The 26,086-nt window shown below is 39.1% G+C and overlaps 1 protein-coding gene across 1 annotated transcript in view; it reads right to left on the bottom strand.

The window, feature by feature from the left end:
- The window catches only part of LOC117291901 (exportin-5-like), a 123,862-nt gene that overhangs the window by 51,718 nt on the left and 46,058 nt on the right, over window positions 1-26,086 (bottom strand). The window contains exons 8-14 of the mRNA XM_033773944.1: window positions 23,492-23,704; window positions 22,945-23,035; window positions 13,771-13,893; window positions 9,778-9,941; window positions 4,221-4,316; window positions 3,513-3,554; window positions 2,242-2,331 (exon numbers count right to left, since the gene is read on the bottom strand). Coding sequence (XP_033629835.1) covers window positions 2,242-2,331; window positions 3,513-3,554; window positions 4,221-4,316; window positions 9,778-9,941; window positions 13,771-13,893; window positions 22,945-23,035; window positions 23,492-23,704 — 819 coding nt within the window. The remainder of the gene's footprint in view (window positions 1-2,241; window positions 2,332-3,512; window positions 3,555-4,220; window positions 4,317-9,777; window positions 9,942-13,770; window positions 13,894-22,944; window positions 23,036-23,491; window positions 23,705-26,086) is intronic.

Genomic DNA, 26,086 nt, shown 5'->3' with positions numbered 1-26,086 from the left:
TAGCTCTTACCGCCATTTTAATGAAATGTGTTGAGAGCATTGTGAAAGAACTTCTCCTGAAACATACCAGGATTTTTGCCGATCCTTGCCAGTTTGCATAGGTAGATAATGCTGTAACCACACTAGTTCAAAATATCCTGAGTCATCTTGATCAACCTAAAATTTACGTTACAACACTATTTTTTGATTTCTCATCAGCCTTCAATACACTGCAAGCGCATAAGTTGGTACAGAAGCTACAAAACATAGAGGGGGGATGCAGCGACCCCGAAGCCGGGTCGAGAGAGGGCGCGGTGTGCTCCGGAGCCACCTTTACCTCTTTTGGTTACCCCCAAGCACCAGCTTCTTAGTCTTGCTGGGGCGTTTAACCTTCAGTTGGGTTGAATGGGTTGAAAGGGGAATGGGTAGTCTTGGTGCAAGACGTTTCTCGTTTCCTTTTCACGCACACCGCGGCCAATTCACCGACAGCGCGCGCAACGACTCACCTGACTTATAGTCCACTCATCGCCCCGGAGAAACGTCTTGGTCCGTGTGCATGTTTGAGTTATGTCACCTCACATACATATTCAACGTGTGGGTCAACAAAATACTACGCACGCGCACAACTGGAAACAGACAAGCGGGCCAGCCTGGTAACTTGCATGCACCCGACGTGTCGAGTAAAAGCCTCGCTGCATCATGCTACGGCGGGAACCCGGGGAAATACACACCATGTGCGTTTTGTTGTGCATGCAAAGGCGATCACTGATCTTTATGTTATTATTAATTAGAGATCAGCGGTTGCGATCGATTGTTAGAGGGAAGAAATTGTCAGTCAATGAAAAAATACTATAACAATATTGCTGACCGCATCGGCAAGACTCGAGGAGTCGAGTGTTTTATTTGCGGATGAGAGAACTTGTAACTTGTATGGGTATATTTGCAGATTATTTCGAAAATAAAGAAAGATATCCTGCATGGCTATCGGCACTTAACTATAAAGCACAGTTTTGGGCGAAAATTGTCCTCCATTACATGTCACGTCTAATTGTGGCCAAGTGCGTCGGCAAAGGATATGTCTGACATGTACATGTACCTTCTTGTATATATGCACACAGTACACAACCGAATGCCAACGTGGTGTTGTGGCTGGGCTTCTTATCTTCGCGAAGACGTGTCAAATTACTCATAGGCTTAGATATTTAATGGTGGTCGACCACCGGTTGATTTTGACCAAGCTGTGTGAGTATGATACGGAAATTTTGGATGTAGTGTTTAGTTTTTTCTGCATAAAAAGTACTTTCAGGCACTGTGACCCTATAATTATTTTTACCTACATGTACAAAGTTACCCTTTGGACTAAGACTAAAAATGCCAGAAAATCCCATGCTCGTGTACATCGATCTATTTTGTTAGCTCTGTTGCTAAACATCCTCGTGCATAACATTTTAAGATTCCATTCTCCTCAATTAATTGCACTTACAAAAATTCTCAAAATCTTCCCTAAAAACGTATTTTAGGCAGACTAAAATTCACACATCGTTCTACAGCAATCATGTTTACAAAAATTAAAAGACGAACGTAAATGTACAAGCCCTACACACCAACTAACATACGAGGAAGCCTGGCTGTTTCTGGTTGCGTTGCACCGAAGACGTACAGATACCAGACTGTGGGAAATTATGCTGATACTGCTACGTCAGAGTTATTCAGGCCTAGCGCAGCACGGCATGATTGGAATGTGCTCGGAATTTCCCGAGCGATCAGCAAACGGACCAAGACGGGGCATGGGTAGGACGGTGGAGGGCTCTATTGTGTGTGAAAGTTTTTAGCAATATTGCCCAGTGGCATGGGGAATACACAAATTAGTAATTCGACTCTACCAGTAAGTAGAGTGAAGTAGACTCATATGATTTGTACTTGACTTCATTGAAGGCAATAAGTCTGAGAATTCTCGGATTACAGCATGATTCACAGTAAACACATAGTTGCTTCTTTTTTTTAATCAATGTTATCAAGTCAGGGTTTTATTGTGGCAGAAATATTTTCAAAGGAAAACATTTATTCAAGAAGCTCCAAAAGATTCACACAAAAATATACTGCACATGACTCAGACATTTTTCAGAACACGGTTCCTTTACCTTCAAAAACACATTTAAAAACACAGTGTACTGCTGGTATGTTTTATAAAGTAAACAGTTTGACAGATTTTAAAAACCCTAAGAAGAACAACAACCAAAAGAAAAACAATAGTAAACATACCACCATGAACATTGAGTTGTCTCTGCATATCTTCAATAGTGCAGAACAAGCATGCCTCCGGACATTCTGTACAGGTCGAGTCCTCGTCTTCTGAGAATACAGGTAAGATCCACACTATTATCCTAAATAGGCCAAAGGCTCAATCGTACTCAAAACATAACACATATTTAACCTTAAATGCTAAACATAATCAATACAATTTTGTTTTCAGACATTTGAAAATCTGAAATTTCTACATCCCCTTGAAAGGCATTTTTGATTTTTATTTTGCCACATTTAACTTACACCTTTTCTTCACAAACATTTACAAATGTATTTTCACATTGAGTCATTTATAAATCATTAATGATTTTTGAGTTTCATGGTTTAATAGTGTCTTGTGCTTTTGAACCATTTATCCTTTAAGACTTTGTTACATGTACATTAAGTTTTCCTTGTGATTTATTACTAGATATTAAACAAAAGTCCCATCCCTCTCCTGCACAACTTCCAAGTTGTACATGTACATGTATGGTAAACATCGATGTGATCTCTGGTTGATATGGTAGTTACAGGCAGACTTGCTTGTAACTGGCAGCCAAGAACAACGATATTGGCAAATTAGGGAGACTGCAAACATACATGTACTGTAAGGGCAAGAATGCTTAGTTGATAAAGCCCTGGCACGATTATCTGGAGGTCACAGGTCCATATCCCACTCAGTTGAACTTGCCTTTGTTTTACCCAAAATAAGTCATGCAAAGAGTACATGTAAAACAAGGGGTGTCAAAGGCCGTGTACAATTGTTGGTGTAAAACAAAATAATGCTAAGAACATAGACACTTTAATACATGAGAATTAAAAATGTTATGCATCTTTGAGTGAAATGAATGACAAATGTATAGTGCCCATAGAAGGGGACAGGTAAAATAAAAGGAGCAAAATAAAACTTTGAGGAAAAAAACATAATTTTGTGAGATTCTTTCTTTCACACAATTAGGAAACTCAGTCCAATTCCTCCTGCTGTACATGTAGTTGTACATGTAAGAGAAATCTGAAAAGATACAACCAAACTTTTAAATAAATATTTTTACCTTTTAATTTTGTTGTACATTAAATCCTCTGTTCAAACGAGAGTGACTTCATACTAACTAAATATAACAGGCAGTTAATGGCAGAGCTCATCTGATAGTGAATATTTTTAAAAAAAAGGTGCACGAAAACCATAAAAACATAAACAAAGTTATACGGCCTAATATCAAGATAGTAAAGTAACAAATAAAAAACAGTACCTTTGTTTGTCCGGGAAGGGAGAACACAGCAGCTGAAAATATCTGCAAACCAACCAAATCGCATATCTGATTACAATCTTAAACTAGAACAGCGAAGCTGCCATGGCGAGCTGCTGATAGTCAGATAGAACCAAGGACTGACAGAAAAACCAATAATTTGATCACCTGATGGTCAAAGGGACATTGCCAAGAAGTTATGACCATTTGAGGTTTTCATTGTTTTAGCACATTCAAGTGGAACCTGTGCTAAACTCTTTGAGTTTCATCTTTTCATATTTAAAGTACAGAAGCTATTCCAGCAAGGTCTTGCAAAAAGCTTTAATCGCTACACAAAGTTTGACAACATTTAACCTTTTTTTCAGGTTCAAAACATAATTAGAAAGTCTCACAAATTCTAAACTACGCATTTCCTCCATTGGAAGTGAACAAAGAGACAAGGTGGTGTTGACAAGTAGTGTATACAGTAGAGCACAGTCACGCTCCAGTGATCATCGTTGAAGAGTGCTATGTAGCTTTCGTGAATAGTCTGCGTTCAAGGTCTTTTCAACATACATTTCCCTTTTGGTTAGTTAGTTTCTTCACAAGTCGTCAATATTTCATAAGTCAAATTACAAGCCATTTAAAGTCAAAAAGTGACCATAGCGCTGGTTTCTAATGACCTTTACATTTGACCTTGAGGGTCCAAAAATAAGAGGCAACTGCTCTTACCTTATCAAGAAAACTATTCATAAGTTCTTGATTTTCTTTGACAATGGGGAACAGGGTTGAAATAGTTGACAGCACACAAGAAAGGATGACAGGATCCTGGATCAAAGAACATAAATAAAATAAGTTATCTTTTACAAATACTGCAATCCCAAACACTGCTATGCTTGATCCGTCTCAAAAATATACTGCCAACCAGTATCCTAAAAACCATGGCTTCTCTTTTATCTCTTCGCTTTTAATTAATTTTTTTAAATGCAGTCTCTTTGTGACTGTGAGCATCTTAATTGCGGTGTCCGCGGAGGAGCTTAGTTAGGAAGCATTGCCCTCTTAAAGCTACTATTATTTGCATGAGGCAAATCATGACAGTATTTAAGAGTGAAATCATTGATTAAACATTCGTAGAAAGGAAAACAAAAACAAAATGTCCATGCCAGCGTGCAGTACATTGCTGATTGAACACAATAACCCACGAAGCAGTGAGTTGGTTGTACGGCCCAATTGCATGGCCTTGCAAATCGGGGGCCTTGGTACCTTTCTCGTGGTTCCCCTTATACATGCTGGTATTTTGCGGGGGTCCCTGCCCCTGCAGGTTACCCCCAAAAATTTGGAATTACTTGTGATCAACGGGTCTGGATACTTTTTGTAAACAATGTCCAAAGATTTATACAATCAACTCACACAGTTTGAAGAAACTGATAGTAGAAAGCTTCCTTTAAAGGGGCTGGGTACTTTTTTCTAACACAAAACACAATTGCCACACCACAACAAATTTGGCCAACATGGCTTCTTCTTCCAATGTACACGTGACCTCAACCATTACTGGGCACCACGCCCGTGGTAATTAATTGGCAAAAAATTGCCACACCACAACAAATTTGGCCAACATGGCTTCTTCTTCCAATGTACACGTGACCTCAACCATTACTGGGCACCACGCCCGTGGTAATTAACTGGCAAAAAATTGCCACACCACAACAAATTTGGCCAACATGGCTTCTTCTTCCAATGTACACGTGACCTCAACCATTACTGGGCACCACGCCCGTGGTAATTAACTGGCAAAAAATTGCCACACCACAACAAATTTGGCCAACAGGGCTTCTTCTTCCAATGAACACGTGACACAACCATTAATGGGCACTATGCCCCTATTACTTATTTGGCAAACAAATTTTGTATTTGTTACACACACACCCACAAACTTTGGGCACAACGCCCCAAATTATTTAACTGGCACGTTTTTACATGCTAAAAAAGATTTACTTACATGTGTTTGAAGATACATGTAATGATAGTGGAAAGCTTCCTTTAAAATAATGTATTACTTACTGATGTGCTGTAGTTTTTGAGAAATGAGTAAAAAAATGTAACAAAAATGATTTTCTCCTCAGTTTTAGCATGTAAAAACATGTCAGTTAAATAATTTGGGGCATGGTGCCCAAGGTTTGTGGGAGTGTTTAACAAACAAAAATGTTGTTTACCATTTAAATAAGTAATAGGGGGGTGGTGCCCATTAATGGTTGTGTCACGTGTTCATTGGAAGAAGAAGCCCTGTTGGCCAAATTTGTTGTGGTGTGGCAATTTTTTGCCAATTAATTACCACGGGCGTGGTGCCCAGTAATGGTTAAGGTCACGTGTTCATTGGAAGAAGAAGCCAGGTACTGGCCTAATTTGATGAGGGTATTGTGGGAAGAAGAAGCCAAGTACTGGCCAAACAATTATGGGATCAGGTGTACCCTAAGGGACCATAGATAAATTAAGAACGCTGCCGCCCACGGTCAGACTCGTTCTAGAACGAGTCCGTCCCAAAATTGTCATGTGCCTGTCCCAAGATGGATTAAGCGCTTCACTGGTTTTTAAGGTCCCTCATTATCGAACTCTATTGTTGGTGCCTTTTGTTGTTCAGATTACATGGACAAGGCAGCTCCTAAGTAAGCCACTAAGGGGTGAAGGATTAGTGTTCGCGGTCTAGCTCAGGTATACACCAGACAATGGGTTGGAGATAATAATTATGTCCATGTACAGCCAACCCTTGAGTTTGCCAAAGCCAATACAATAATATGCTACTGCCATAACAAGTTGAACTGGTGACAATTATTTTTAAATTTGAAATCATCCCCAACTTATTTTGTATCTACATGTAATTGTTACATTAGGACCCGGGTTAAAAGAGATGATTACACTTCCAAGATTCGTTCATAAAGGTACCGCGAAATCATGAAATCGTGAACTGGACCCCATACCTACACATCTTCTTAAAAGGTGTATTAATGTTCTAGCACCTCTTATTACTACTATTGTGAACAAGTCCTTTGAGCAAGGTAATTTTCCAGACAGTCTTAAGACTGCTTACATTCGTCCCCTAATCAAGAAGCCAGGTTTAGATATTGAGACTTTTTCTAACTACAGACCGGTGGCTAATTTGAAGTTTGTTGGCAAGACCATTGAGCGCATAGTCGCCTCCAGTTTGAATACTGTTATCTCTGACTCTGGCCTTGCTGATAAATTTCAATCAGCATACAGGTCCAAGCATAGCACTGAATCGGCGATATTGCGGGTGCAAAATGACATTTTATGTGCTATGGATGAAGGCCATGTGACTGCCCTGATTCTGCTTGATTTAAGTGCGGCTTTTGACACCGTGGATCACACTATTTTGCTCAAGAGACTACGTGATATTATTGGTTTACAGGGCAATGCCCTTAAATGGTGCCAATCCTATTTGCAAAACAGACCACAACATGTACGCATTGGCAATTCCACATCGGACCCAGTTGTTCATGATTTTTCAGTCCCTCAGGGGTCGGTTCTTGGACCGCTGTGGTTCACGGTGTACACCTACCCAGTTCATAGCATCATCCTGAAACACAAACTGAACTATCATGTATATGCTGATGACACTCAGTTGTAGTTCTCTTTTAAACCATCCAAACATTTTGCTGATGAGAGCATCAGTCGTATTGAAACATGTGTGTTGGTGAAATTCGTGTTTGGATGCAAGACAATTTCCTTAAACTTAATGATAACAAGACTGAATTTATGATACTTGGTTTACGCCAACAACTCTCTAAAGTTACTATTCCCCATATTAATATAGGTGACTCCGAAGTTACCGCTGTTACCAAAGCTCGTAATCTTGGTGTGATCTTCGACTCTTCCATGACACTTAATTCACATATTTCTAGTATTGCACGTTCTACAACATTTCACATTCGTAATATAGGCAAAGTGAGGAAATATTTAACACAAAAAGCAACTGAGCAAATAGTCCACTCCGTCGTCGTTTCCAGACTTGACATGTGTAACTCACTTCTATATGGTCTTCCTAATACTCAAATTGAACGACTTCAGCGTATTCAGAACTATGCTGCTCGTGTTATCACCTTAAATAAAAAGTCCTGTCATATAACTCCGATTTTGAAAGAATTACACTGGTTTTTACCCGTAAGCAGTAGAGTTAAGTATAAACTTCTGCTTTTTGTGTATAAATCACTCACCAACAATGCCCCTGCATATATTGATGATCTACTCAAACCATACAATCCTCCTCGCAAACTCCGGTCTTACAATTCTAGTCTCCTTATTGAGCCCATATCCAATCATTCATGGGGAGCCCACCGATTTTTCTCACATGCTGCCCCACGCCTATGGAACAAATTGCCAGCACTAGTAAAATCATCTGTTTCTTTAACACAATTTAAGAAAAACCTTAAGACACATCTTTTCAACCAAGTATTTGAGAAAATGGTTTGATTTCTACCCTTCGATGTTTTCTTTGATATTGCATTTGTATTGTATTTCTCTTCAACATGTTCTGGATTTCTTCTTAGCTTAGGCTTACCTTTCAATTTTGGTTATTGTACATGTAAATATTATTCTTTGTATTTAGCGCCATGAGCACTTTGATGGATTTGTGCGCTTTATAAGTTCTCATTATTATTATTATGATTATTTATGATGACCGGCTCACAATCACACATAACACAACGCAAAACTACACAGTACACAAACGCACTATCCAGCGACACACACTCTCAAACAGTGTTTTCAATATACAGGCCTAGTAGTCTTGTTACTTTGCGTGCAACAAACTATAATGCAAGAAACATTGAACGCTAGTGATAGTGGGAGAGTGCCGCCCTCCGTTGGAAAAATTGCGCAACAGCTTACGAAATTAGTTACAACCGCCTTGAGATTAAGACTTTCGGGAGAATCTGGTGTCCGAAAATTGCAGTACTAACCAGCGTTGGTGCCCGAGCTAAATTCATACAACATTGGCGCTGGTGAATTCTCAGCAGTTCCTTAGAAATATTTAGCATGTTTAAGAAAAACTACATAACGTGTCGGCTTCATTGTTCAAACATGAAACATTTTGGATACCTTGGACGTACAAAAAAGAGTATTATAGTTTTACTGTTTAGCATAAGATGTTTTCCTATTGATTTTGTTTTATTCTGTTGTATTTTGGGGAATTATTTTGCATGGTGGTCGTGCAAAGACGCACTATTTTTTATTTTTCAATCTGCGGTTGTTTTTTGACTTATTGCGTGAAAAGGGCTAGGATTAATCTTTTTGTAACTTGAAAAAAAAAAAGGTCAAAATATACACTAGACCAGAGATACAATTATTATAATTTACATGGATTCTTGGTTGTTGTTTATTTATTGAAACGACAGTAGACATAGCCTATTGCAGTGGAAACAACTTGGGTTTATCTTTCCAGTAAGCCGATTATAACTACACAGTGGTTTTTGGCCAACACCATTGTTCCTTTGTTATACAGTGGGCCTTCCTCAAGACCGATGGTTGGGGGATAACGCTTTCCACTCTGTAGATTTTCTTTTGTTCGATTTGTCACGCGAAGGAACGCGGTTGTTCCCGTGACATAATTTATCCATGGTCCCTAAGCTATTTTTATGTGTGTGACTGGCTAGCCATAAGTTTTTTGGCAACCTTCACAACTTTGTTTTGGCAGTAAAACAGTTTTCAGAGGCTGAGGCAATCAATCAAAATATAATTTGTCTGCTTGTTTTATTTGTATCCGAGTATAAATGCTAAAATAATTTTCCTCTCACTGAGATGGAAATTATTTTGTGACTTGTTTTACTCATTTCTCAAAAACAACAGCACCTCAGTCAGTAATTATCCTCTTTGCAATTATCACAGCAACTGCAACTTATTTTAAATTTAAAATTAAAAGAGTGGTAACTCCTGATCGATATTACATTGTTAAAAAATGCTTGCTTATAGGTTTAAATGAATTTGACATTTCTTACACTGTGGTGACCCCTTATGACATTTGCTTACAGTTCAAACAGGAAGTTCACACAAAATACTGAAACGGTTCTTGAAATATCTAGCTAGGTCAACTTATCAGAACATGGATCAAGGTCTGCCTCAAATTCAGATCACTATCAGGGTCTGGATTGTAATCATAGTAAAATCAAACCAGAACAGTGTTGTGTACACCACAGGACGAACACCTAATGTCTACTTATCTTTGCTATCCATTGAAAAAAACTTAATTGAAGGTCATTTACAGACAAAGAGCAATTACCTTAATTTGAAATGCGAGAGCCATTTGTAGAAGTTGTACCAGTTGAGGGGTGATATCTGTCAATGCACTGATGTGAAATAGCCGACTGAGTCCATTCTCTAAAAAGCATGTCAGTGCATCCCAGCAAATATAAGACCTTGAATGTGGTGTGCATGCATCTTTTCCTGAATCAGGCATTTAAAATGAAGTTAATTATTTAATTATTTTTAAGTCTTTATTTCATAGCTTAAAGGCAGTGGACACTATTGGTATTTGTCAAAGACTAGCCTTCACAGTTGGTGTATCACAACATACATGTATGCATAAAATAACTAACCTGTGAAAATTTGAGCTCAATCGGTCATCGAAGTTGCGAGATAATAATGAAAGAAAAAACACTCTTGTCATACAAACTTGTGTGCGTTTAGATGGTTGATTTCGAGACCTCAAGTTCTAAATCTGAGGTCTCGAAATCAAATTCGTGGAAAATTACTTCTTTCCTCAAAAACTATGGCACTTCAGAGGGAGCCGTTTCTCACAATGTTTTATACCATCAACCTCTCCCCATTACTCGTCACCAAGAAAGGCTTTATGCTAATAATTATTTTGAGTAATTACCAATAGTGTCCACTGCCTTTAAAGCCATTATAAACTTTCGGCACAAGAAAAAAGAAAAAAAAATTCACAGATATACAAATAACTTACAGGGTTTTATACAGAAGGTAATGGTGAAAGACCTCTTGAAATATTTTTCCATGAAATACTTTACTTTTCGAGAAAACATTAAAACAATTATTTTAAAGAGATGTTAAATTTGCATCGGGGATAAAGAATATTAATTTTGTTTTTTACCCATACACAGATGTGTGTTAGCACTGTATACTCAGTCTACTTATCTTTGCTATCCATTAAAAAACAACTTAATTGAAGGTCATTTACAGACAAAGAGCAATTACCTTAATATTATTTTAAACACATGTCATGACACGGTGAAACGTGCGGAAGCAAGGGTGGGTTTTCCCCGTTATTTTCTGCTGACTCCGATGACCGATTGAGCCTAAACTTTCACAGGTTTGTTATTTTTTATATCAGTTGTGATACAAGAAGTGTGGGCCTTTGGACATTACTGTTCACCGAAAGTGTCAAATGGCTTTAAATGTGTGAAAAGAAATAGAAAAAAATGAAGATACATGTACAACCTTCAACCAGGCTTTATTTCCATTAAATACTGAAGGCTTGCACAGCATATAGACACTTTATGACAAAAGTGAGGTGCAACTTCTTCATTTATTTGGCACATGAAATCTCAGTTTTTGTATGCATTTAATTTCACAAAATGTGTCCATTATTTGTAAAACTTTTATGAAAAAAGTTTCTTCAGAGCATTTTTTTCACAAGAGCTAGATGTACACATGTATAAAGATCATTAATTTTGGTTTTATCCTTACTGAGTACTGAGTATACAGTGCTAACACACATCGATGTGACTCAGGATTGAAAGCGTACCTTTTGTTATTATAGCGTAACTTGAAGGAACGTAAGAGTATCTTGTAATGTAAGCGTAGCTAAGTAGCTGTGTAGCTGAGAACGTAACCTAATCTTTTGGAACGTAAGCATATCTTGGAACATAATTGTAGCTGGGTATCTTGGAACATAAACGTAGCTATGTATGGAAAGTAAGCGTAACTTGATTCAGGTTTGAAAGAGTACCTTTTGAAATTATAGCGTAACTTGAAGGAATGTAAGCAAAAATTGGAATGTAAGCGTAGCTTGGAACGTAAGCATATCTTGGAAGGTAGCTGGGTACGTAAACGTAGCTGCGTATGGAGCGAAAGCGTAGCTCGACTCGGGCTTGAAAACGTACCTTTTGATATTATAGCGTAACTTGAAGGAACGTAAGCGTAGCTGAGTAGCTGCGTAGCTTGGAACGTAACCAAATAATACCTCAACAATCTCAAAAATAACACTTCATTTTCACAGAATAAAACAATAATATTTAAAAAAAAAAAAATTATGCTTTGAGGGAATTTTGTTTTATCATTATTTTTGTTCCAACCTTTTATCCTTACTTAAAAAATTCTTATTCACCTGTTCTTTTTACGATCGGGGGCTCCATTTTTTTTTATCCTTTTTTTCTTCTTCAAAAAACATTTTTTAAGCTACTCACACAATAACACTGTCAATATAACAAAATGCGGTATTCCTACGTTTTGACATCATCAATCTTTTTTAATTACCTGAAAACTCCTAACAAAAAGATATTGGAGCCATGAAACAAAACAGAGCATAATATTGGAATGTTGCGATCATAAGAAATAACGGATTCAACACGAGGTGTACCGACTGACAAACCCACGATGAAAAACATGTACTTTGATGTCTGGCTCCTAACCCCTCCCAAGCTCACGTGAGACCCGCAAGCTGGGAGATCATAGTGCCCGGGATTACACCTCCAGCCCCCACGAGACACGGCATGTGCGGTACGTGATATGCCCCAAGGCTTACGTTGCGATTGCTCCACGCCATGGGGCCATATAACAAGCTTTTGTTAGACAGACTCTTTGAATGCGAATCTTACGTTAAATTTGTCACCATTATTTACATTTTGTAGCGATAATTTGAATACATGATCTTTTTTGCCAATTACTCGTTAATAATTTTGTTTACAAAAAGATTTTAATTTGGTTTGGTAAGTTACTTTTAGACGGCTGGAAGTAAAACTAGCCCGGAAGGTTTTTTTTGTTTTTGTTTTAAAATGCTCAAAAACAGCTAAATTTGATGATTTTTTTTAAGGACTGTTCTTCTTCATTCCTGGAAGACCGTTGAAGTCATATCTTAGTCTATTTTGTAGCCCAAATAGCCCAATTCAACCGATGTGCCCCTTTAAATTGAAACTTTGAGACATTGAGACTCATCAGCAGTTAAACTTTAACATCAAGACGATACAAACCTGATGACATCATGATGACCTCATCCGGTAATGAGTTACATTTCACCAGAGTTTAATACATGTATTTAAACTATATACGCAATGGATTTTTACGATCTATACATCATTGGATCAATACTTTTTGTATCGATTCAATTAAAATGTTCTGATATCAACATGACACTGACCCCGATGCCCGAACACCTAGTGTTTGCTTCTACAAACACTAAATTCTAGTTTATGTTTGATTTTGTAAATTTTTATTTTAATAAATCTGCTTGTGACTTTGAGCCCTTTTTTTACATCCGTATCTAAAAGCAGTTTTTACAATTTTCAATTTAAGTTGTTTACTTTACAGTTTTTTGAGCTAATAAACTGCGCCTTGAACACCCAGCAGGGTGAATACGCGCGCATTACAAGTCTTCTGATGAAGTATAAATTGTTGAAATAGCTTCTGTGCTTCTTGAGTTATAATAAACTTTGAACTAGTACATGTATATTTCAAAACTGATGACCTCAGCATGACGTTACAACTTTTTTAATTATATATTTGGTTTGCGGTAACACCATGTGTGTATCTACTTGCCAGGTAGAGCTTGTTCTTAGAGAACTGTCTATCTTTATTCTACTACCGCAACTTAATGCAAGCTTCGCAACTGTTTTTTTTTTTCTTCGAACAATCGACGCAGAGAAGAATATTAAAAACCAAAAACGTACAATAACAATGAGTTCTTCGGGCTGTTACCGGAACACCTAAAGAGTTTGCTAATTTGGATAAGGTACTGCCAAAAATTCTGTACTGTCATAGCCTGCTTAAGGAAAAAACAAAAAACCCATTCAACCCAAGAACAAAACATCAAATTAATAAATTAATTGAATTAATAATAAACCACAATGGAAATTTGACTGGAAAACTTAAATGATTTTGGGTTGAACAAAGGAAAATTGTCCTGAGCGGCCATGCTGGTGCTCTACCAACTGTAATATTTAGCCATATGTTGGCAGTCTCTCTCTACATGTATTATGTCAATATCTAAGTTTACTTCCCAGGTTGTATCAATATGTGAAAGGTATCAAATCTTTACCTGGTTCCAAATCCAAGGGTGATTCTAATAGCTGTCTAAACCAATTGCAAGCTACCTGGGAAGTTAGAAGTGGACAATGTCCTGTGATGAGACGAAGTAACTCTGTCTGATGGGATCGATGAACTGAAAAAACAATGAACAAAAAAGTTAGGTTGGTAAACACAAAACCCCTGCATGCCAGTCCATATGTAAGCATTTGATCTAGGTGGTCCATAGAAAACAAGACCAATCCACACATTAAGTTGATATCTAAAGTCCCTCTTGAGTTATCACTCAGACAATTAATGCACACACGAAGCTCTTTGTTGCATACAATTTGTGGACACTCCTTTGTATTGTCTAATTCAGAAAACAAACAGATACACTGTAAAAACACTGTGTGGACATGTACATGTCCACACAGTGTTTAAAGTTTCTACATTATGTAGGTAGGTATACACATGAGTTGTGGGAACTCTGAAACAATGGAACAAAGGTCACAATGTTATCTTTCTGGCGATAACAAGGAACTTCCAATCAAAGAGAAAGGAAAATGGAAGGAGTTTAGCCCGGGCAGCAAATACAGAGATCAATGAGCCACAAGAACCCTTAGGTACGAAGGTTTGGCACCGCATTTTACACTGGTTAACTACAGCTCATTTTGGGGCATGCATTGAAGAATGCTGTGTCCTATTTTCTGACGCCATTTTGCTACAAGATATTCCACAATATGGAGTAGATATTTCGCGTCAAATAAGACTTCATCGTATGCGCAGTCAAGTACAGTTCACCCTGCTGGTTCTTAAAGATCTTGCAAACGCCGCTTTTTAATGACAGCTACATGTATCTGGCAATGTTGTTTTTTTTAGTTCATGAAATTTACACCAAAATCTTACAGAATTTTGACTTTTGTTAAAAATTGACATACATGTGTAAATACAAATTTCATTGATTTTCTGGGTTAAAATAATAGTGCATCTGGCAGGGAGCGAGTCCGTCTTTTTTACCATGTTAATCGATGATGTGGCCAACCTTAGCCAACTCCAAACCACAAGTCCAAACATTTTAAGACTGTAAATATTCTTTTCCTGCCACTCCTCGTCGTCATCCTACGAGTCATGGCTGACCCTTTGTGACCATGACTATGATGGAGTTCCACTTCTGCCTATCCAGTGATCACTATGCAACGTTTAATGATTAGCCTGTGCGTTCTTTCATTCCGTCTGTCCAACGACTACCTTCAACAAATCCTTACACAATGATCTTCTCAAGGTTGTCCCCCTCTCTTCTGCCACTTTTTTATTCAGAAAAACTACCGATTTAGAGTCATGCGTACGCCGGTTATCCACAATACACTATGGTGCTCCACTTTGGACAATTGGCTGACCCCAAAGTGGAGGTTTGTGTCAGCAGTCACAAAAAGATAAGCATATGACTGCAATGGACTAGGTGCGACGATCATGTTTCTTCTGAAGTAAAGAAGTTCAAACTCCTTCTGTGATCCTTTCTCTGTGTTCCAATGTTGTTCTATTATTCTCTATTCTAAAGAACTTGTTGATACCAAGTTGAACTAAGACAAGCGTGATGGGGACATTTGCTTCAGTGTTTGATGTTTCGCACAGCTACATGTACATGTACATGTATGTCTAACCATGCACTCATCAAAGTATAAACACCTGCTATCAGGGACCACTCTTGATATCAATCTTATCCACTCTTGAAACCTGTAAAGGAGCCTCTGAGTTTGTTTCAGACCCCACAGTTGGCAAAGCCCAACAAGGGGTAGTGAAAGAAATATTAACCCAAAAGCTTGGTTCACTTCTTAAAGTAATCAGAGTGAGTTGGGCTTAGTAAACTCGAGCACGTAGCCGCGGCCGATCGTTTCGCGTACCCACCGGTTGGAGGTAACTTGACCCCGGACCCCAAGAACTTCCGGAGGCGGCCCCCACGGGTCCGTCGGTGGGAGGACGCCCAGAGATTGTCAAGTCACTTATGCCACTCCCTGATATATGGGGGGGGGGGGGGGCGGGCGCTCGAAAACCACGGCCCGACTGAGCGTGTGGTTAGCCAGGTTGGGGTTGTGGGTATCATGAGCCTGCCGTGTTATCGGTGCAGCCATGCAAAATTGCCACGGGCCGCCTTTTGTGGGCGGCGATGGGGAATGACGAAGGATGCCTGCTTCCTTGCCTTATTACCCGCGGCCTTAGCCGGGCATGAGGCTTCTTCAGATTAATCTGATCTGTGGCTGATCCGTCAGCCCCGACAGCCGACAATGGCTGAGGGGGCTGACTGGGGGGGGGGGATTGCTTGCGCGGCGACGTAGTGTCACCGGCGCAATCCCCCCGAGGACTCCGAGGTCTAGGAGGGATGTGGGTCCCGATTTTTTATATGAAGTCATAATATCACTTTCTAGAAAACACTCAAAACAATTCACAACTCTACGAGCTATCCTCTTACCGGATAGCCGCTAATTTCTTCACTTTATCAAGCAAAAGGCAGCTAAATCTTAATGATTTTTCGGACAGTAAAAATCCATGTCCGTTACCTCTGCCTGCTTAGAGACGTGGTGCGCATGTCACAGGGCGTCAGGGATAGGACTCTTGAGGGCGCTATTGTGTGTAAAAATCTTAGTCAATTGCCTGCCGGCATAGGGAACAATGCAATTGTAGTATTCGCTCTACAGGTAAGTAGAGTGAAGTAGACCAAATGAAATTCTCTCTTACATAGATATCAAAGAAAACAAAACGATAGAAACGATATGGTGAAACAGTTCCTTGTCTTGACTCTTGGTCATGGATGCTTATCTTAAAGTTCAACAGAAAATTTTAAATGCCCGCATTTTCTGGCACATCTAGCTTCGAAATCATATTGTCCTTTGTTTCGAAGACACAATCATTTTGTGTAGGTCACACGTGACGTTTCACTGCCCCTCCCATGCCGTCCACAGGACCTTTGCCATGGGAGGTGCAGAAAAAAGTCCAGTGAATTTCAATCTTGTGCTTCTCTTGAAGTGCAGCTGTCCCTCTCCACATTGGTTTTCAGCTTAATGTTTAAACGGGCAGTATCTCTCTTCCTCACACCCTCCCTCCTATCCAAACCCCACCCCTACCAACACCAGATCCCATTTGCCCTTCTACTAAATAGTTTCAACCACAAGATTCTCCATGTACAAAGGAATACTTTTATAGTAGTAAACCTTTTTGAACGCATTCCAGTCCTACTAACACTTTTTTTTGTGCTTTGTCCTCAAAATCTTTATGAGATGCACATATCAAAACAAAATTGTGGTCACACTATTCTCATCTCAAGGTCTATTTGCAAGTATGAGTTTGCTTTTCCCCTTTCACACAAGCTGATGTTGTTGAAGATAAGACAGCAAACTCTCTTGCTGTTTTTTCTGTTACATTTCTGACAGCCACTGCATTTTTCTCCTTGTATTTCTCGTAGTCGTCAGCTGCCTTTATCTTTTCTAAGTGTTGCTGTTGCTTTTCCTTGTTTGACAATGGCCTGTGTGATCTACGGACTCTAAGTGTTGCTGTTGCTTTTCCTTGTTTGACAATGGCCTGTGTAATCTACGGACTCTAAGTGTTGCTGTTGCTTTTCCTTGTTTGACAATGGCCTGTGTGATCTACGGACTCTAAGTGTTGCTGTTGCTTTTCCTTGTTTGACAATGGCCTGTGTAATCTACGGACTCTAAGTGTTGCTGTTGCTTTTCCTTGTTTGACAATGGCCTGTGTAATCTACGGACATTTAAAATAAGGAACAAAGTCAATCAACATTTTTGAAAATTTCAACTTCTATAGCTACAATATGTACATACATGTACCTGGTACAGTGTACAAACTCTGTACAAACTCTCATTAGTTTAGTATAGAAGAGAAATACAACTATAAACCCTAACCCTATGAAAATTAAAATAAAATTTAGATGGATTATACCATATAACTATATTGTCATCAAACTTACCAAATTTGTTTCACCACAAAAGTTGAAGAACTTGTAGGCCAGGCTTGTTGCGCATGGATCCTACATGCATACAACCAAAATGAGGCACATGGCAAATAAAACATGTGCTAGAAGTTCAATTGAGTGTCAAAGAATAGTATCATACTGAACAATTGAGTTCAAGTTTCACAGGTTTGTTATTTTGTGCATTTGTTGAGATACATGTACACCAAGTGAGAAGACTGGTCTTTGACAATTACCAATAGTGTCCAGTGTCTTTAAGCCATGGTTCTGTTTGTCTGTTAACTGTCTTGTTATCTCCGTCGATAAGTGTGTTTTTCTAGTGTATTATCCTATTGTATTCCTAGTATTGTCCCGCCCGCCTTCCCCTTTATTTTTTATAATCACAGCATTTCCAGTATTTTCTTTGTATTGAGTGCCATTGGAATGTCCAGTATGCCCCGGGTGCCAACGTAGTGGGCGTAAGCTGCTTAGCAGATTCTTGTAGTGAAGACTGTAGGGTAATTTCTGTTCATGTTTCCGTTGAGTTCAGTTAGAGTTTTATTTTAGTTCTGCTCATGAAATTTTCCGTAGTCATCTCCTGTAAGTAACCTTATCTTGTTTTTAAGCATTGACTTTCCTTACATGTATGTATAAATATCTTTATTTAGAACTTCCCAGACAAAACTTTCCTTGTGTACAAATTTCTCTGGTCGGTAAATTCAGCAAGATGCCTTTTCTTGTTTTCCCTACAATTTAATTGCCGTTGAGCCAACTCCCCCATTCGGTCCCCTTATTTACGGCGTTATTTATGGAGTTAGCTTCCTGCATTATTAATTTTCCTGCTGTTTCATTAAGTATTGCTGGGAATTATTTCTTAGTATGTAAATTATCCCCTTTGTTTCTCGTATATTTATTATTGGTTTATGTAATCCCAATACAGTGCCCCAGAACGCTGCCGTTTACCACAGAACATTTCCCATGTTTTTGAAGTGTTTAATGTTAAAGTTTCACCATTTCGGTTCCCAGTTATTGCTCGTTTTGTATTTAAAGTTGTTTTCATTGTACTGATACGGTTCACTTTTGTCTCCCTCCTCTTAAGCGTTTAATAATGTGCATTTTCGTGTTACTTAGTAAGCTATTTAGCTGTTTCGAACTTCAGTCGGAACAGCTATTGTAATCGTCGAGATTTTTATTATTTTTTTTATTATTATTATTATTCTTTCTTTCCCTAAAACCCTATTGGAATAACATTGGACTTTTCAATTTGCCAAATGTCAAATTAGAATTATAAGAAAGAGACAAATCATATACCATATTAAAGATTATGGCCTCAAACTTAAATTTGAGATTTATTTAGATTAAAATTCTTAATTAATTATTCAAGTGACAGCCGTGTGAATATTTAATTAGGCAATATTGTTCCCATCATATCTCAAGAATTAAACTTCCAATCCAAAAACTGTTTTCGGTTATGGACTTGTCTTGAAGTGTAGATAAGATTTCCAGCCTAACAGTTTCAGTCACGTCATCTTGACGTGATACGTTTGCGCGTTTTATTTTTTGTGTACAAAACATATGGCATTAAAAGTGGAAACGTTTTACAAGTCAAAAACACAACAAATGACAATAACTTCAAAATAATTTATCTGTTAGTTTTCAAAATGTCATATTTTGTGTGGAAAAATTAACTGATTCTAATAAGAGATTTTTCAGTCCATTAAAATCAATCAAAGTACGTCTATAATTATCAATTAATTAAAAATCTTGGCATCATGGGTACAACGTAGTACCTCATAAACTGGATGCAGTCACATTCAACGCAGTGCAATAATTTCTCCATGGTTAAAGGCAGTGGACACTATTGGTAATTACTCAAAATAATTATTAGCATAAAACCTTCCTTGGTGACGAGTAATGGGGAGAGGTTGATGGTATAAAACATTGTGAGAAACGGCTCCCTCTGAAGTTCCATACATGTACATGTAGTTTTCGAGAAAGAAGTAATTTTCCACGAATTTGAGTTCAAGACCTCAAGTTTAGAACTTGAGGTCTCGAAATCAACCATCTATACGCACAAAACTCCGTGTGACAAGGGAGTTTTTTTCTTTCATTATTATCTCGCAAGTTCGATGACCGATCAAGCTCAAATTTTCACAGGTTTGTTACACCATGTTGAGATACACCAACTGTGAACCCTAGTCATTGACAATTACCAAGTGTCCATTGGCTTTAATGCCATACAAAATTGGGATTTTGTAAAAGGCATTGGATTGGGGTAAGTTGTATACCATCGTGTACCTTATGAAATTTATTAGTACGAAAAACACAATTTTGAGACTGTGACGTCATCACATGCTAATTTATGCTAATTAGAAGCTTTAATGAGTTTTTCTTTGCTGCACTTTATCTCAAGAAGTGTAGGGCCAATTTCAAAGTTTTTTTCATTATTAGACTCCTTAGGCATAGGAGATTTGCATTGGGTAGTCGTGACCCCGATTTGACCTCTACTTCGGGGTCAACCGGAAGTGGGACCATATCTCAAGAGTTATACAACCGATTACAAGTTTTTCTTCAGTTATAGACTCCTTAGGCCTTAAAATTTCTTGGGGAAAACCATGACCTCATTTTGACCTCTTCTTCCGGGTCAACCGGAAGTAGGACCATTTCTCAAGAACTACACAACCGAATTTCAAACTGTTTTCAGTTATAGACTCCTTAGACATTAAATGTTAACTTTGAAAACCGTGACCCCATGTTAACCTTTACTTCCGGGTCAACCGGAAGTGGAACCATATCTCAAGACCTGAACAACCAATTTTCAAACTTTTTTCAGTTATATACTCCTTGGCCATTCAAAATCGAGCTTGCATTACCGTGACCCAGTATTGACCTTTACTTCCGGGTCAACCGGAAGTGGTACCCTATCTCAAGAACTGCACAACCGATTTTTGAACTTGGGTTAAATTTAATCAAAATAATGACCATTACGCCATGTTGACCTTTATTTCTGGTTTTAAAGCTCCTTTCGATTCAGTATCACATACAAGACCAGGTGATCACATGTCATAAAGTCATAATGCGTATGTTTTATTGTAGCATAGAAAACTTTTAGTTACAAAACATTCGGAACAGCTTTGTGATTGTTTACAATCACTATCTCTAGTTATGTATTTGTTATTTATAGTTTCACCTGTGTCGATTATACTACACTGAGTGCGAAATAAATGGGCAAACAGGCGCCGGTTGAGTGGCAGCAGGCGCCGGAGTTGTTGTTAGGCTTATAACTTCAGCGATCCACCGGGAAATAGAAGTTTTCGTGGCCGCACGGTATGGTCGAACTGTCGTGATGAATAGCTGCGTTGTGTCACCCCGCAGTCCCTTCGTGCGATCGATGTAGAACTTCAGAATGCAGACAGGGCACCATAGCTTGTCCTGTGGGACGGTGGAGGGACCACTCTGTTGGCACTGCTCGACCCCGTGAGAGTGCATCTACGATGACGTTCTCTTTCCCGGATAGATGGTGCGCCTGTAGTAAGATCTGATGAAGAATGCACCACTTCAGAAGTTCCCACGTGTGCATGCAGAGGGAAAGAGAGTGGGTACCCCCTTGGCAATTTATGTAGGAAACCACTGTGGAATTGTCTGTCTTTATAAGCACTGTACAGTGTACAATGTATGGCTCTGTTCTTCATTTGCTGAAGAGCCCTTTGGACTGCTAGAAGCTCCAGCAGGTTGATGTGAAGTAGCTTCTCCGCAGGTGAACAAGTTCCCGCCACTGAAAGATCATCCAGGTGGGCACCCCAACCTGAAAGTGAGGCATCCGTTGTCAGTGTCACTGATGGGGTGGGTTGAGGATGGGGCTGGTTTGGATATGGCATCTGTTCGGGGTCGTTAGTGAAGGAGCAGATGAAGCTGAAGAGGACGCATGTGCATTCTGCACCACAGCACAAGGTCCACAAGGCTGGCCATGAAGCCAAGGAGGCGGAGCCAGGCTTTGGCTGGAAGCGTTGATGAAGAAAGGAAGATTTGAATGCATTCCTTAAGGGTGAGGCAACGTTCCATAGTGGGGGAGGCTTTCCCGGTCGTCAAGTTGAGGGATGCTCCTAGAAATAATGGGCATTAAGATGGAACTAGAGAAGACTTCTCTACATTGATGATGAACCCAAGTTCCTGTGTAAGCTTTATGGTCGTTGACAGGCTCCGAAGGGTGTCTGAGTAGGTGGGGCCCACGATCAACCAATCGTCCAGGTACATAAAAATGTGAATCTACTGTTGACGTAGAACTGCCGCAACGACTTTGGTGATTCTCGTAAAGACCCTTGGAGCAGTTGAGAGGCCAAATGGGAGCGGCGGAACTTGTAGGTTTTGCGTCGGTAGGTGAACTGGAGGTATCTCTGGTGATGTGTATGGTTGGGTACATGGAGGTAAGCATCTCTTAAATCGAGGGAAGTGGCCCACCAACCTTAAGGGAAAGATTGTAGGACAGTTCTCAGTGTTTCGATCCGGAAAAGCTTGGGTCGGATGAAGGCATGAGGGGCCGAAGGTTGATAATTGGTCGCCACTTGTTGAGTTTCTTGGGAGCCAGATAGAAGGTCGAGATGAAACCTGGGCCAGTGTTGTGAGGAAGAGAGATTATAGACTTCTTTTCTAGCAGGAGAGCGATCTCTTTTTCCAAAATGCTCCTCCGAGCAGAGTCCTTTGGGACCAGAGTGGGTCAGTTGGGAAACCTGAGAGGTTGAGGTGGAGGACTTGTAAACTCGAGTTGGTAACCTGAGGGAAGGGTTTGAAGGACCCAAGAGTCTGTTGTGATGCACAAACATCTCAATTTACAATCATGCACATAACTTCACATGAACAAGATTTTATTTTCTTACAAACTTATTGATAGTTTGATAAATGACTAAGGGCAATAAAGTTTGTAGTTTTTTGTCAAATCAGCTACAGAGGATTATGGAGCGTCCATTTTGCTTCAACATTAATGGCAAAGATAAGCACGTCCACGGGACAATTTGCAAGTGATGTCCATGTACATGTACATGTACATGTACACATTTTGGTATTTTGCTTGCATGTAAAGCCTCGCTTGCGGCTTGCCGCCATCTTACTGTGCAAAGGGCGAAATAAACCTAACTACTGAGGACCAATTAAAACAGAGATACCCAGCAGACATTAGGGTAGCTACTAGAAAACCGTTTTGAATGTCCTCCTAAGGTTCTTTTAACTATCATAATTATTTAAAATACCTACTTGCAAAACTGTATGAGAATTCCTCATCACTATCATAATCTAACAGTGAATAAGCACATGTAGGAGAGTCGTCTCTTGAAGGATAACCAATCTGTGGAGACAAACATTTCAAGCATTAACTCAAGATACAGGTTAACCAATTAACGCCAAGGATCATCTATGTTTTCGCAAGGGATTATTTTCTTTAAATTGCTGGAAGTAGTTTTCTTTGAGAGTAATACTGGCAAAAGAAACCATGACTACACAAAGCCAAGAGAGCAAAGATTATGTTTGAAGTACTATGATTTTCTCATTTATTTTGAGAAGATAACATATTCACAAATCCTGGCTGTGAGACTCTAGGCACCAATTGGGTCCATGGCTGGCACTAGGGCTGGAATCTTGGTCCAATCGGACTTACTGCCCTCAAGCCAAAAACAAAGACTCCCAATGCCATTTCTTTTAGCAACACAATGAATCTGGAATTGCGATTACAGAATAACCCCATAACAAAGAGAGAGTTTAGCATTATTACAAAAAATTTGTATTATTTCAACAAAATACATGCCTTCTGGAGTTTGACTGTTAAAAGTTCCAAGATTTTTGGCACAACTGCTTGAAGATACATATCACTGGAGATCTGATCATGACGAAAAAATGCTGAAAAAAGCGGTACAACCATAGAGCACAAATTCATGCTGGGATGCTCAAGGAAAGCAAGCAAAGCTTGTAGAAAATCTGGAAAACTTTCAGGTCTGCCAACATCTTTTATGTCTGAACCCTGTACATAAAAATAATAAGTATTATACAAGTTACTAGGCAAAATAAGAAGTTACCATAATATGGCAGTAAGTGTGATGAGTTCATGAACTGTTTTCATTCATTCATGCACCCATTTCTTTTATTTTATTTTAAACACACAAAGTGAAATAGTCATGTTTTATAATATTTAAGAAAACATACAGACATTAGGATAATTGTGAGGATGGAGGACTACAAGAAGCAATAACTTAATGACTAAGACCCCTCTTGATACAAGAACAAAAACAAAGAATACAGCAGTATTAAACACTATTACAACTAAACTACAAATTAGCTTGCTTATATAATTTTTCTGATTAATGAGTTTTTAATTTCCACTTCAATAAGAATAGACACAATATTCAAGAATATTCACATATTTGGCCCTGTATGTTTGACACCTTTTTGAGCAAACGTGGTACGAGCATATGGATGACGAAAATCAGTACACTGCCTTGTGAAGTGATAGTGAATATCTCGATTTCTACAGAACATTGAACAGATAGTCTTAAGCAGTTTAAGCTGATGCATGCTACATGTAAGTGGCCACATTGAAGGGCAGAAGTTCTGTTAATTTTACCTACACTGTATACCACATTTACCCCATGCCAAGATGCCACCACTAATGTAAGGTACAGTACATTAAAACTTAGGCGTTGCAAAGAGCGAAAAAGACATTATTGTCGACAAAAGTTTTAAGTTTTAAGAAAAAGCACATCAGGGTTAGGATGTGTATTAAAACAAGTTGCTATCATCAGCAAAGAGAGTAAATGAGAAAACATCTGATGATTTATGGGAATCATTAATATAAATAGAGAATAACAGAGGTCCAAGTATGGAGCCATGTGGAAATTCACATGAATATCCTCAAGGGAAGATGAAATATCATTAATTGACACGAATTGACATCAATTAGAAAGATAATTCCGGAACCATCCAAGGCAACCCCTTTAATCATGTTAATACCATAACAGTATTTACATGTTGGGTAGCTCGTCTTTAACCAATATAAACTACCATAATTCAAAAGTATACATCAGATCCTCAATCTATTAGACGTGTACCTTCTGCGCTCCCTCAATTTTAATAATTTTTGTGTCTTTTTGAAGCAATTATTTGCCACTGCTGTTACCACACAGACTGAAAATACTGCGTACTACCATGTCTGAAAACGACAGAACAAGAAAGACTACTCGAAGTCGGCGAACACAGAGCTCAAAAAAAGATCTGAGCCCGAGTGACAGTGAACAAGATGGCGGCTGTGTTGCTGAATATTCTTGCAGTGGCAAGCTTTCAACCATTGACGACAAGCTGGACAAGATCATGACATTGAGACCCGACTGAGCTCTTTAGAGCTGAAATATCAGCAGGTCCATACCCAGATGTCCACGAATTCCTCAGATATTGCTGATCTGAAAACCTCTGTGACGTTTGTCCAAAAAACCCATGACTCCATCAAATCACTGACCAAAGAACAACAGAATACAGCTTACGGATCATCAAAACCCTTGAAGACAAGATCAATGACATCCAAAACTTAAGCCGCCGTAACAATATCGTAACCCAAGGGGTGCCCGAAGGAGCTGAGGCCAGGATCAAGATCATGCGAGGAGTTTATCCAGGAACTGTTGACCAGTCACCTTAAGCTCGAGGGTGCGGACGAGGTCGTGATCGCCACACCGCACGGGTCAACCACCCGGTGTTGGCCAAGCTGACGCACTCAGCTCACCACTTCCCAGACCTATTCACTGCCGGCTTCTCAGACATAACAATCGCCAATACATCTTAAAGAATGCATCAAAGCTTCTCAAGAACAACAAGTACTATAAGGGGAAGAATGTGTTCATAACAGATGATGACACGCCTAAAGTTAGGATCCAACGCAAGGAGCTGAGGAAATCGCATCTACGACGCATTCAAGGGGATGAACGGGTCCATTTCGCCTATATACCTTGGTCAGTTCCAGCTATGATCAGGTACAAGATCCGCGATGGCCCGTTCAGATCTTATCGTCTTGAGGGATATGCCTAAGCTGATGTTGCATCACAGTTCATTTAAATTAAACTTAGATATACATATAATGTGTTATATTAAATCACACAGCCCCAATCATAGTGTCATTGATGTTAAACTTCTGGTGATTAAATACAGAATCACACTGGATTCACCAACTCAAGACAGTCAAACCCTTTGGACTTAGTTTTAGTTTAGTTTTATTAAACTTTACACTGGCATAAAAACATAAATATACAAGACGACACATATAGAAACAATGAACCAAAAAAGCTTAAAAATACCAAGCCAGTGAGTGGCGAGGAGGAACAGGTGACCAGCACCTCTACAAAGCCGTCCTGCCACAAAG

This window comes from Asterias rubens, chromosome 1 (genome assembly GCF_902459465.1).
Source record: "Asterias rubens chromosome 1, eAstRub1.3, whole genome shotgun sequence".
Taxonomy (NCBI): Eukaryota; Metazoa; Echinodermata; class Asteroidea; order Forcipulatida; family Asteriidae; genus Asterias; species Asterias rubens.
This window is presented reverse-complemented; position numbering and strand designations above follow the sequence as displayed.